Source organism: Vespa mandarinia, chromosome 19, assembly GCF_050613455.1.
Source record: "Vespa mandarinia isolate Hongniang chromosome 19, ASM5061345v1, whole genome shotgun sequence".
NCBI lineage: Eukaryota > Metazoa > Arthropoda > Insecta > Hymenoptera > Vespidae > Vespa > Vespa mandarinia.
Genome location: NC_140828.1, coordinates 2,326,208 through 2,340,000, shown reverse-complemented (window position 1 = coordinate 2,340,000; position 13,793 = coordinate 2,326,208). Strand labels below are relative to the sequence as shown.

The window sequence follows — 13,793 nt, the reverse complement described above, 5'->3', positions numbered from 1 at the left end:
AATTCATCGTCGATCCTGACGCATGTAAATGTGCCGCGTAAAAAGAAAAAAAGAAAGGAAGAGAAAGAAAAAAAAAAAAAAGAAAAAAAAAGCTATTTAAAATACACCTCGTCCTTTTACATGATCAACACATGTTTTCCGACAAACACGTGCGCCAAGATATCGATCCTTCTTTTTCCCTCTTCATTTCGACATTTTTATTACATTTTTTATTATTATTATTTTTTTTTTCTTTTTTCCTTTATCACAGTCATAACCATTAGTCTAACATTGACGAGGCTAATATACGTCGATATTCTAAATTCATTTCATTTTGACGCTGTTAACTCGACGTAAAAAAATGAAAAAAAAAAAATGATAATAATATACAGAGCAATAAAACACGATAAGTTACGGAAATGACTAAAGAAATCGAGTTATATGGCGCACACAAAAAGGGGAGAGAGAAAAAAAAAAAAAGCAAAAGAAGATTTAACACTAGTAAACAATGATCAAAGTCTTCCAACCGTTATAAAAGATAGGTAGCTTTCCTTGGTTAGTGTAATTAGTTCTTCCGCGAATCGTGTGATCGTTGCAAAAAATATGCGAACACGCTTTAAAATAGAAAAATGATAGAAGGGAAGAAAAGAAAAGAAAAGAAAAGAAAAGAAAAGAAAAGAAAAGAAAAGAAAAGAGAGGAAAAAAAAAAAAGATGTTACGAAATAATCGACTCTACCAAAGGATTTCGATCTTGGCGCCCTTTGGATGTAAAATATTGTGGGAGCTCGCAATTAATGAATTAATTATATCATTTAATATTTATATCAAAGGACAAAAAATTCCAATTGCCATTCTTACGTGGAAGATCTTTCGAAGACCGCACGGTACCACCTGAAATTATTTATCAATATTTTGTCATTTGTCTTGCATTAACATTTTTTTTATTTTGTTTGTTTTTCTTTTCGACATACCGGAACAAAGTAGCATTGTATATATAGGGGTGGGGGGGAGTTAAAAAGAAAAAGAAAAAAAAAAAGGAAAAAGAAAAAAGAAAAAGAAAAAAAAAACAAGAAATAATCATTCGCGAAAGAGTGTTGGACGATATTTGATTTAATTATTAATTCATCTATGTATCAGGTCTGACTTGACAAATATCATTAACTAGCTATTATCCCGTCTTATTCGTAACAAACGTAATAGACAATTATAATTAATTATTCATTATCAAATAAAATATCGTCCAAGATTGGCATGGAAGGAGGGAGGGAAAGTGAATAAGTAAAAAACTCGATGTACCCATATATATATATATATGCATATACATACATACATATATATATATATGTATATCGAATTAGCTACGGATATGTCCTAACGTAGATATGTGTTTTCTATAGTATGATTTTCATAAATAATAAATGGGAGAGACGCGTGGGAAAAGATTATGTCATTGGGAAAACTCCTTCCCATTGTATTCCTAATAATCTCTACTGTCTGTCATGAATGAAACGTTAATTTTACAGCTAAATAGAATCTTGCATTTCTATTTTATATAAATGGTTAAATTAATATATGCACGTATGTACATATTTATATACTGATCGTTTGAAAATTTTATGAAATAAATAAAAAAACATATATAAACTTTTGCACGAGGTGCCTTTTATTATACGAAAATAATTGAAAGTATCGTTTGTTGTATAAAAGAAAAAAGTATATCTAAAAAAAGAAAAAGAAAAAGATTAAGGAAAAAAAAAAAGACAAAAAAAAAAAAAAGACAGGATATAAGTAATACTTTAAATTGACAATAACAGGCAGAACCTCTATCTACATCTTAACGTAATACAATTTTACGATAAATCTAACTGAATCTTTTCCTTTTTAGTTGTCAAATCGGGAATGTCATTCCATTCGCGGAATAGTTATACGAAACGATGACTTAATCACTTTTACCGATAAAATACCATGCATGGTAGTCATCTTAGATTATAACTCGATTACAAACACGATCGTGATATATAGGTCTATAATTAAATAATATACGTCCTAATAAAAAGTGTTATTATCATTAACGGGACACGAATTTAAAATGATAATTAAAGTTACGGTAACTTACCCTAGACAAGAACGGAAGTCCACGCTTCCAGTTGTTAGTATTGCGGTTGGCATGCGTTCAAAGAATGAAAATATGATAAATAAATATGACAAATGTTACATAATCGAATGAAATATTTCAATTACGCTCGTATGTGTTTTTTTATATATATATATGCGAATGGCATTACCTTGATATTAAATATACGATAGTATTAGTTGATTTTCGTTTCTAAACGCTTTCAAACGAATATATTAATTCATAATGAATTTTATATAATATTTATATCTTTTACGTGTTCGTGAAATAATCGAACAATGTAAAAGATTTTGAGAAAAAAAGAGAGACAGAAAAAAAAGAAGTTTCACGCATTTGTTCGAAGTAACAAAAAATTAAAAGACTAAATGATCGATTTGGTCTTACGATAAAAATCGTCCTTCTCTCTTTCTCTCTCTCTTTCTCTCTCTTTCTCTAAACACATAAAAGCGAAAATCTTTTCTCTGATCCGATTTAAGTTAATAAGAAAGAGCAAGCACCCCACGATCGTTAGACGTACATTTTCTCTTTACAGTGTCCCCAATCCTTAAACTATTCTGTTGTTCCCTAATCGATTATTTCCGTCGTATTTAAAATTATGGCTTCTCTCTTTTTAAAATCATTTCTCATAAAAAGAAAAATGTATACTAATAGCCTAATTTACAGTAAAATGTCTAATTAAAAATATAGGACACGCCAAAAGTTCTCAAGAGATTGTAATTGTCGTGCTGTTTGAATAAAAAAATTAGCCTAAAAAGTGTGTCGAAGAAAAAAAAAAAAAAAAGAATCTCACTTAGAAATTTTTGACCTTTAATATGTAGAAATTATCTACTAAATAATTTACAATCTAATACGTTAAATATCATCCTGTAAGATAAAAAATAAAAAAAAAAAAAAAAAAAAAAAAATTAAAAAAAAAATGATAGAGATAACCAGAATCCCACTTTTATATATATATATATATATAAAAATTAAATAATCCTACTAAATCCGTTCCATACGCTATCGTCATTCTACAAACTAACAATGAAATCGATAGAAAGGCTTAACGATTTTGGAAAAATTATTAACAAATATTTCATATAAGAGATAATTCAAGATTATCTTCAATGAAATCGAGAATTATCTTGTACAGGGAATTTTCATGCCAGATGTTACATTATTTCCGAAACAATTTCGCGTTGTAAAAAAGAATACAAACTATTCGTAGTATTTCCTAAGCGAGCAATTGTAACGACGGATATAAGAGTGGTCTCGTGATTCACGCAAAATACCACATTTATTGTGTACATAAGTGACCTCACCCGTTTAAAAGATTAACATGTATAACGAAGCAAGAAAGCAAAACGAAATTAGTTATAAAATAGTCGAAATAAAAAAGAAAAGAAAAAACAAACATAAGAAATAGAGAGAAAGAGAAAGAGAGAGAGAGAGAGAGAAAGAGAGAGAGATTAATTTCTAGAAATTAATTTCTAGGAATTAATTATATAGAGTAAAAAAATTCCTAAGTGATAATAAAAATCAATACTTTTTTGTGGAGACTTTTTTTATCCGAGGAAAAAAAAAAGAAAAAGAAAAAGAAATTTTTTTAATCTAAAAAGTCACGTAAAAGAGCAACTGGTTTATCAAATAACCTTGGTACCTTTGAGTTCCACTCTATATATAGAAGTGGAAATATTAAGTATAATAAGTTATTAAAATAAGAATTTATAAAATTAATATAATGTAAAAATATAAGTTATTCGATTATTATAATCCTTTCGTAGAAAATAATCTCTTTGCTATATAATAGCATGAAAAATCAAGAACAATAGAAGCCGTCGCGCAAAATCATTGTTCCCCTTTAGCGTGTATCGACTTTTATCGCAGAACTATACTACCACGATAAGCAAAAGCTATATACACTTCTCGTTTATAGCTTTCGTTCGTTCCTCCTCTGAACTAGTTTGATTTGAATAAAGATACATATATTGAAAGTGTATAGCAATATTTTAAAAGAACAATATTTCTATAAACTTCATAAAAAGTTTATAATATATTAAATATATATAATATTATATAACATGCATACATTGAAAGTGTATAGTAATATTTTTCTAAATCATATTAGAGAAAAATAAAATCTCTATACACCATAAAAATGTTTATATATATATATATATATATATATATATATATATAATATAAATATATAATAATATATAATATAATATATATATATCATATTCTGTTAATAGAAAATATTTCAAAAAGAAGTATACAGAACTATTAATATTACTCTTCTTCCTTGAAGGAAACTAAAGATAAAGGAAACGACGTTCGGGAATCCTTTGAAATGGAAAAGGTAAAAGCTTTCTTTCAGCATTTAAACCATTCGAGGAAGTGACCATTGGTAGGCAAGAACAAGAAGAAGAAGAAGAAGAAGAAAAGAAAAAGAAGAAGGAGAAGAAGAAGAAGAAGAAGAAGAAGAAGATAGACCATGAGGCTCTCTTCTTTCGAGAAGCCGATGCTGAGGGAAGAACCAGTCCTTGCCTATTTGCATAACACTCATTGCCGTTCGTTTCCAGTAAAGTACGAAGCACCTTGGAAAGGCCACAAGTATTATCTGCACGAGTAGCCAGGAGAATTGTTCGGTTGGCCTTAGCCACGTGTGTTATACCAAATATATATATATATATATATATATATATATATATATATATATGTATATATACAGGATGGGCCAAAAGTATAGATCATAAAAAAGTTTCTAAAGCTTGTAGTTTTACAATCCTGAAAAAAAAAAAAGAAAGAAAAAAGTTAACCTAAAAATAATCTCTCGAGGAAGAATAATTGATTTGTAAAAAATAATCTATAAACTTTTGGCCTCCTCACCTTGTATATTTATAAATTATTATTATTATTTTTATTTCATTTTCTTCTTTTTATTCTATTAATTCTATATCACGAGAATATTGTTTAAAAACAATGTGTAAAAGAGTACTTCGAGTTTTTATTATTTAAAAAATTAGCGCCGAAAAATCTTAACGCTGATTGGTTCGAATAACGAAGAAGTTCAGCTCGAATGTGAATTATATTACTCGTTGAATGATTTCATTAAGAAAGAAAGTCGACGATTTCTCTCTTTCATTTAATTTCCTTTTATATTCCTTACATTTCCTGTATCAACAGGATATATATCTCGGGGAAAAGAGAAAGAGAAAGAGAGATTCTCTTTAAGATACTCGGCTTACCAGATCGTCTTCGAACTCGTCGTCATCGGTGTCAGAGTCCGAGTAGCCTCTTAACTTTCGTACCTTCTTTTTTACTTCCTTCTTGACGACTCTCGTGATTGCACTTTCCGGCTGCATATAATCGATCGACCGATCATGAAAGATTTCAGAATTGGAGAGATCGTTGTAAATCTCTTTACGAGAGAGCTTTACTACAATTTTTACAAACAAAAGCAATTTTTTTTTTTTCTTTTCTTTTCTTTTCTTTTTTTTTTTTTTTTTGGCAGGTGATGAAAGACGAGTGTTACTTCAAGCGAATCTAAAGAGTTTTTAATGAAGAAAGGAAAATTGAAACTAATTCATGTATGTCTCTTATCATTTATGATCCTACAGGCAAAAAAAGAGAAAGAAAAAGAGAGAGAGAGAGAGAGAGAGAGAGAGAGAGAGAGAGAGAGAGAGAGAGAGAGAGAGAGAGAGAGTGAGATAAGAATAGCTAATAGCCTATATCGCTCTAATGCAACAATACATTTTGTTATCTACAATATTACGGAATAATATAATTAGCATATCTAATCGATGCGTACTTTAAGAGAGTTTACTTTAAATCTCGATGAATATGTTTGTTAATTATTAAGGGTGCTCCTATTCACGATCAATATGCAAATATACCTTTATTGATCTACGTATATAAAAGAGATGACATCAAACGCTCTTTGGAGTGATTGGATTTTTTGTTCTTTTTTTTTGTATTTCGCGCCATATTAATCTTTAACATCGTATCTACGTTAAGTTACATTATTTATGGAATAAAAATGTTAATTAGAATAATGACGATATAACTACGATATATACGACTATGGCATATACAATTTTGTATGAATATATAAAGATAACCTAAAATAAATTTAACTAATACAACAAATGTTTCTTATAGATAGAGATATGAATTTCGCTGGACCATGATAAAAATTGTTCACAGGAGAAATATTCTCTCTCACTCAAGCGACAAATTAATATTTCACAGATAAGATAAAAGTGTCTGAAAGAAGTTCCTCTCTAAGATTAATTCATCTATTCTAGCAATGATTATTATTCTTGACGATATAAAAAAATTTGTATATATATATATATATTTCATTTTACAATTAAATATATATATATAATGAAGTCTTATATACAAGAAAAAGAGTATAAATTAAATTTTTCAGTCAAAATAATAATTATGTATGCTAATATATTCTACATTAATGTCGTCTTAATATTACAAATATTTCACTAATAATTCTATCTTATATATACTCTTTTGCTCGGCAAGCAAGTATGTGTATATAGATATATATATATATATATATATATATATATATGTGTACATATTTAGTTGTTAGAAGATTGAAACTATACAAAAATAGAAACGGAAGAGACTAAACCACCTGTACTACACGAAAACCTTCCGCTTCCTGTCCCAAGTTAGAATCGACGCTTAGAAAAGTGGGTTGGCCGTTGTGCCGGAAGACTCTAGGGCAGGTCGCCTTTTGTCGTGGAAAAAAAAAAGGAAGAAAGAAAAAATGTGAAACCGGATAAAAAGATACGTGTGTACACGTACACGCACGTGCATTAGAAAGAGAAAGAGAAAGAGAAAGAGAAAAAGAGAGAATGAGAGTGAGTGAGTGAGTGAGAGAGAGAGAGAGAGAGAGAATACGTAATGAAGAGAAGAGACAGAAGGATCGAGACTTCTCAACAGGTTGGTGAAAGCCTTGAGTTTTTTATATACGAAGAAGAGAGTCTATACTATGCGTGTGTATACGTGCAAGTGTGTATATATAAATATATATATATATATATATATATATATACATACATATATATATAATATACCTTTTCCTTGTAACTGTTCATCGATCGAATACCGAATACTTCTCATATTTTTGCAACTGTACACGAAACTTATCGTCGATGTATTCTATTCCTTCCTTCGAATATGATATTTGCGAACGTCGACAAAAGAAAGACGATATCTGTACGAACAATTTTATATGCTTAAAATCTAATGGTAAAGAAGAACTACGAGAGTCATACGAGTGAGACTAGTAACAGTATAATGGAATCTATTAACTCTTTTTTTTTTTTTTTTTTTTTATTGAATCTCATACATTTATTTACTTTTTAATATAATATTGACGAAAGATATGGATGTCGTAAAATTTTTTTTTAATCGTAAAAATTTCTAAACTATTTTATATGTAAAGTAGGAAAATTATACGACAAACATACTATTGACTAGTGTGACATAACCTATATATACATATATGATATGTATATATATATATATATATATATATGTATTGTAATTATAGCGCGAAATTTCAAAATATAATCACGACGAACTTGCTCTATTTTTTTTCTTTTATATTTCTTGAATATAATACGACGAAGGGATTATTGGATGGTGGACGAAAGCGTACTGGTCGTCGTAAAAGGAGAATAACATGTTTAAAGATACTTATAAAAATCCTTCGAGGTGACTAACGATGATATTCGATGGGAACAAATTTATTTGATGTTTTCTCCATGCGTGACGTATCCTTTTCTTATACTTCTATTATTAATATCTTCTCACGATCAAAGGAAGAAGAAGAAGAAGAAGAAGAAGAAGAAGAAGAAGAAGAAAAATAATTAATTTGTTAATATAACATAACAATATCTTTTTATGAGTTAATACTTTCTTCTTTTAGCTTAACGCGTCATAAAAAAAGAAAAAGAAAAAAGGTCAACAGTGTTTCTGTACGCATACGCGTCTATAAAGACCATAAAGGCAGATGTTTTATACGAATCGAGGAAAAAAATAAAAGGAAAAAAGCGAGTGAACAAGCACGCAGATGACGTCATTCTTCGTCATCGATACTTCTCTCTCTTTCTCTGTCTCTCTCTCTCTCTCTCGCTGCCATCACAGAAACGACGGGAATCCAATTATGGTTTTCTAGAGAGAGAGAGAGAGAGAGAGAGAGAGAGTGAGAAAGAGAGAGAAAGAGAGACTGTGCTCATTATTATTGAAAGACCGTATATACTTATAATTATTTAAAAGACGTTCCTTGATCCAAACTGGTTATATATTATCATAGTATAATAATAAAACAGTAAGATTGATAGAATGAATTGAATTTTTCAGATAAGTTTTTTGTAATACTCTGCATAATAATAGTTACAGAACTTATAGTATGAGAGTTAAGTTTTTCTTATCAATCACTTTGAAATAATTTATATAAAAAGTTTATATAATGACAGTGTGAATGGTATTAATTATTATAGAATGAATGAGCTAAATAGCTAATACTAAGCTCAATATCTAAGTACAATTAAATATAATCGTTCTACATTTAACTAAATACAAATATACATCTCCCTATTGTACCACTTTATCTGGCTAAAAAAGAACTTGGATGACATCGTTCCTAATCAATGTAAAAGATTAATGATACAAGAAAGAATGGTTGTCCTACCTTTTTGTACAATTTGATCCACGTTAGATCACCCTTATTGTCAGTGTACTGAAGGCCAAAAAACCAAACTTCACGGAGACCAATTGTTTTAACAACTTGATCAAAAAGCTGCTTGCCGGTGGTCGTCTGCTGGATGGCAAACTCCAGCTCGGCGTCCATCGTCGTCACCCTGACGTTCATCTTCAGATAGAACATAAAAGCAAAAAGAAAAAAAAATGAAGAGTTAGAATATATGTGAATCAAAGGACGACGATAATAAGTCGAGAGACGCCGAACGTTGAAGGCTACAAATAAATCTTTGAAATTTGACCTTGACGGTTTTCAGAATGACATACTTGTTTTTAACAATATTAATTCCACGCACATTGCAATAACATCGCAATAGATATTTATATATGTATATATATATACTATTTGTTTCTCTTAACATTTTATTCTTATCCAACGCGATAATACTTTATTAATAACGCGATAATACATTATCGCAAAAATAAAATTAGAATCAGAAAAGAATTAGAAATGTATATAAAAAAAAAACGCAAAGGACGATACCCATAAAAGAATATAATCATAAAATAATCGCAATACTAAATTGGCTTACCATTTTTGTACCGGCAACCATGACGCTGGATCTGGCAGTACGATTTTACTACGCACAAAAAATACTGGAAGATACGAAAAATCACGCAGAAAGTTTTTAAATGTTAAAAATTCTTGTATACGTTCACAGCAAATATAGAATGATCGGTATTATTCGCTTTAAATGCGTACGTGGCGAAAGCGTCGTCAATTTCGCGTTTCGCGCTTTTTGTTCCGTTCTCGTTGGTTGTTGCTGGAACAATGGGCCTAATACAGCCGGCAGCGTCTTTCCTTCTCCCACTCTTCAACCTTTTCATACGATCAGCGTCGTTCTCTCTCTCTCTCTCTCTTTCCATCCCACCCTCTCTCTCTCTCGCTCACTCAATCGTTCACTCGTTTCCCCTTCTACGACCTAACCCAAGATAAGAGCATCAGTTTGCGAACTCGAGTAAGGAGAAGGGGGATGTGAGAGAAAGAAAGAGAAAGAGAGAGAGAGAGAGAGAGAGAGAGAGAGAGAGAGAGAGAGAGAGAGAGAGAGAGAGAGAGAGAGAGAGAGAGAAGGTGGTCACGTGAGAAGCCGGTTCGTTTCATTCAACCAATCACCATCGAGCCCGGTAATACACGGTGTGTCAAATGAAACGATGAATTTTTCGTTCGTAAGCTTCTTTAAAGATGTTACAAGAATTATAATTTGACGTGCATTTAAGGGATAGTTAAACGATTTACGTAATCGTCCTTACGAGAAAAGATTTCAAATGATATTTCGTTCATTGGTATATTAGGCATATATATAAATATTCACGTATACAGGGGCGGGCTATTCAAATAAAAATATTCAATATTCTTTTTGCTTATAAATAATCAGTCACATTTAAGTATCCTACCCTGTATAAACGTTTTATATATATATATATATATATATATATATATATATATATAAAAAGAAGATCCTGAGGAAAAAACCATTTTTTCTTTCGTCCTTCGCTTAAATTCTATTCCATTCGATCTCGTAACGATACCAGCCTGCATAATTTACATAAAAGGTGTGATAATATACGTCTCCTCCTCTTTCACGTTTCCTGCCAAATCCACGCACGGTTTGTCGTATACAGCAATTAACATTTCGCTGTAGTAGCAAATTCAAAGTCATGACAAAAAAGAAGGCATATATATATACACATACAAAAATGTTCTATTCATTTAAATATTTCACGTAATATAAAACAATTATCTCTGAAAAATATCTCCATAGTACTTCTGATATCAATATAATTGATATAGAACACATACCGACTTCGGCATGGTGATTTTGTGTTTTTCTTCTTACAGGAACGAAGAAATAAAGTTTTTAATCTGAAACAAAAATATTATATAAATAATGTGAGTAAAAAAGAGATATCTTATAAAAAGAAAAATGTCATGCTACATCTAGCTATATTCAATGTTCAATTACGATAAATGAGTAAAAAAAGCTAGATAGATAGAGATAGAGAAGAGAGAGAGAGGGAGGGGGAGAGAGAGAGAGAGAAAGAGAGAGAGAGAGAGAGAGAGAGAGAGAGAGAGAGAGGGAAAGAGAGGAGACGAAGGCGAAAAGAATGCATAGGTACGGTCCTGCGAATGGTGCTAGGGCACCACATATATGTATGTATGCATGTACGAGTCACCATATTGGAAGGAAAGGACAAGTTATAATGCAAATCCGCGTGACCGAGATCCACCGGCTGAGAGTGAGGTGTGCCTGCACTCTCCACGTCTAGCATTCCCCTTTTATCTAGGACTGTCGACGTTCGTTGAACCGACGATATCTCTACTTACTTTAGTCGTTGACGTTAAATATCTGTAACTCCAACGTACGTTGGATATATTCGTTCGACGATGAAGCCGAACATAACGAGACGACGGAAAGCGTCTGTCTATTAATAAAAACTTATATCCGTTGCTGTCTCATGGGGAAATACTTAGCTTTGCTCGACAAGCTTTGAATAACAAGGAAAAAAAAAAAAAAAAAAAGAAAAGAAAAGAAAGATAAAAAATGGAAAACAAAAAGTCGATGTTCGTTGCCTCGATTCTTACACCGTATAAAAAAAAAAAAGGGAGATAGAAAGAGAGATGAAATATGAAAGAATATCTCACGGAATTTATCCTGAAACTTGATTGGTCGATTTTAAAAAATATCCTAACGTGACGTCACTTTGAAAATCGAACAACGTGACTACCTGTGCATGTACTTCTGTGTGTGTGTGTGTGTGTCGTGGGCGCGCGCTAACATACATGTGTACGTGTATTTGTGTAACATTTCCGTTCTAACTTCATCGTCGAATGCGTTCGTACAAAATTCGACGATCAAATACGACATCGTAGGATCCTCCTGATCATTCTTTTCAAGGCCGCTCATTGACGTAATATGCTCATTCCTATCTCTTAACGATGAAATACAACACACGTACATTGGAATCGTACACCTTTTCAAATTCTTCTCTCGTTTTCCAACTGTTATAGTCTCAACAGAGACATACATAAATCTTTTAACGACGTATCCTACTTTCTTTTCGTATAATTAAATAGTCTCTAGTAACGTGGACGAATAATCGATGATTATTTTTTTTTTCTTTTATATGCATATATATTTCTTTTTATTATTTATAATTAATTTTTATTTATTTATTTTTTTTATTATTTATAGATATTTATAGGAATAGTATAAAAGTTACACTTATATTTTCCGCTTTATCGATTGCTTCGTAAATCTTTTAACAATAATAAAAAAAACTAGGAGGTTATGTTAAATACAAAGAATTTATTCAATGATGACGATGACGACAATGATGATGGGAATGATAATATGACGTTTTCAATTTCGTAAGATTCTTACTTTCTAATAATTAGAAACCGAATTCGAAAATCGAATGGAGAAATTTATTGTACTACTGAACAGTAGTATCCTTGAAACTCGTATATCAATGAGTAAACAAGTTATAGCTAATAAAAAATGATAGCAAACGTCGAGCATATAAAAATAGAATTTGTCAAAAATTTCTTCAAACGATTTATACCATACGAATAATTATAATTTCATGAAATTGCACGAGCGTTGATGAAGCGTACTATAAGAACATTCAGTAATTATATGCAGAACCCACGCATACATCCTACTTCGAATTTACACATGATACGTAAAAGAGGAAATAGATAATATTTGTATTCGTATGTATCTTTATAAAATATTGTTTACACATGCACGCACATACACACACACGCGCACACACACAGAGGCGCATACACCGAAATATCTAACCTCGAAAATTCGACTGAAGATTAATTCGTGTAAAAATGTAGAAAACGCTGTGGCCATTCATTTGGTTGAAGGAAAAAAAAAATCTAGTCGACCCTGTAAACACCTTGTCGACTAACATACTCGACCGATATGTTTACGACTTAAAAGTATATACGTTATCTAATATAATATACCTATTGAAATGATTCTAAAGATTGTTTAGAGGGACGTGGTGTCCTTGGTATATAGGAAAATACTCAATTGCTTTTAAAACACGTGTTTTGTAGGACAGAGTGGGAGAGAGAAGGGAGGGAGGGAGGGAGGAAGGAAGGGAGGGAGAGAAAAGAAAAAACATTAAAAAAGAATAGCCTTGAAATAGATGAAAATATATGTATATAATTCTTTTGGACGATTTAAACGCCGATCGTGTGTTTTAAGGTTAGAGAATGATTAGTCGTACGGTTTGTTGCACTGAAATCATTTGGACCGTGAGATATTATCGATTTGATACGATCAATGATTTCGATGATTTTCAACGTGCATACATTCTATCTTTCTCTTACTCTCCTTGTTCCCATCCGTTAACTCTCTGCTTATATTCTCAAACGATGCAACAAACGACGACTTACTTGTTTTCTCTATGTTAGAGGGTGTTCCTTTGACACGTGTACCACACATTCACGGTGGACCGGTCGCACTTACACTTGCACTAATGCACGCTACCAAGGAACGACGGGAAATTGTGCGATCCACACCCAAAAATCCCGTCACGTTGAGAAAATACTGACACCTCACTAATAATATGGCCGCCGCCCGCCCGCCGATCACCACGCGATGGGGTGGGGCAATCCACGAACTACAAACATAATATATAGATAGTCAACATCATTGTAATTTTTATTTACTGTTATTTTACTTCAAAATAAAATCTTTTAGTTTTTTTTATTTTTTAAGTAATACGTTTTTTTAGGTTGTATATAAATTGTATTGTACGAAAAATAAAATTATATTATTAAAGAAAATAATATATAAATTACTTACTGTTGTTCTATTTTTTGAATATTTACAAATATGAATATATTTATTATTTTACTTAAATATTCTTAATATCGATATAAACA

The 13,793-nt window shown here is 31.0% G+C and overlaps 1 protein-coding gene across 9 annotated transcripts in view; it reads right to left on the bottom strand.

Moving 5' to 3' along the window:
* The window catches only part of Moe (moesin), a 26,365-nt gene extending 12,859 nt beyond the window's left edge, over window positions 1-13,506 (bottom strand). For 3 of the 9 annotated variants that reach the window (XM_085662887.1, XM_085662886.1, XM_035880779.2), the window contains exons 1-3: window positions 9,421-9,682; window positions 8,820-8,999; window positions 838-870 (exon numbers count right to left, since the gene is read on the bottom strand). In XM_085662887.1, coding sequence (XP_085519013.1) covers window positions 838-870; window positions 8,820-8,999; window positions 9,421-9,441 — 234 coding nt within the window. In that variant the 5' untranslated portion in view covers window positions 9,442-9,682. Of the gene's footprint in view, window positions 1-837; window positions 871-8,819; window positions 9,000-9,420; window positions 9,683-10,688; window positions 10,752-12,693; window positions 12,828-13,301 lie in introns of those variants that run through there. The other 6 variants (XM_085662889.1, XM_085662890.1, XM_085662893.1 and 3 more) reach the window with 6 other exon arrangements.
* Window positions 13,507-13,793: the final 287 nt, after the last annotated feature.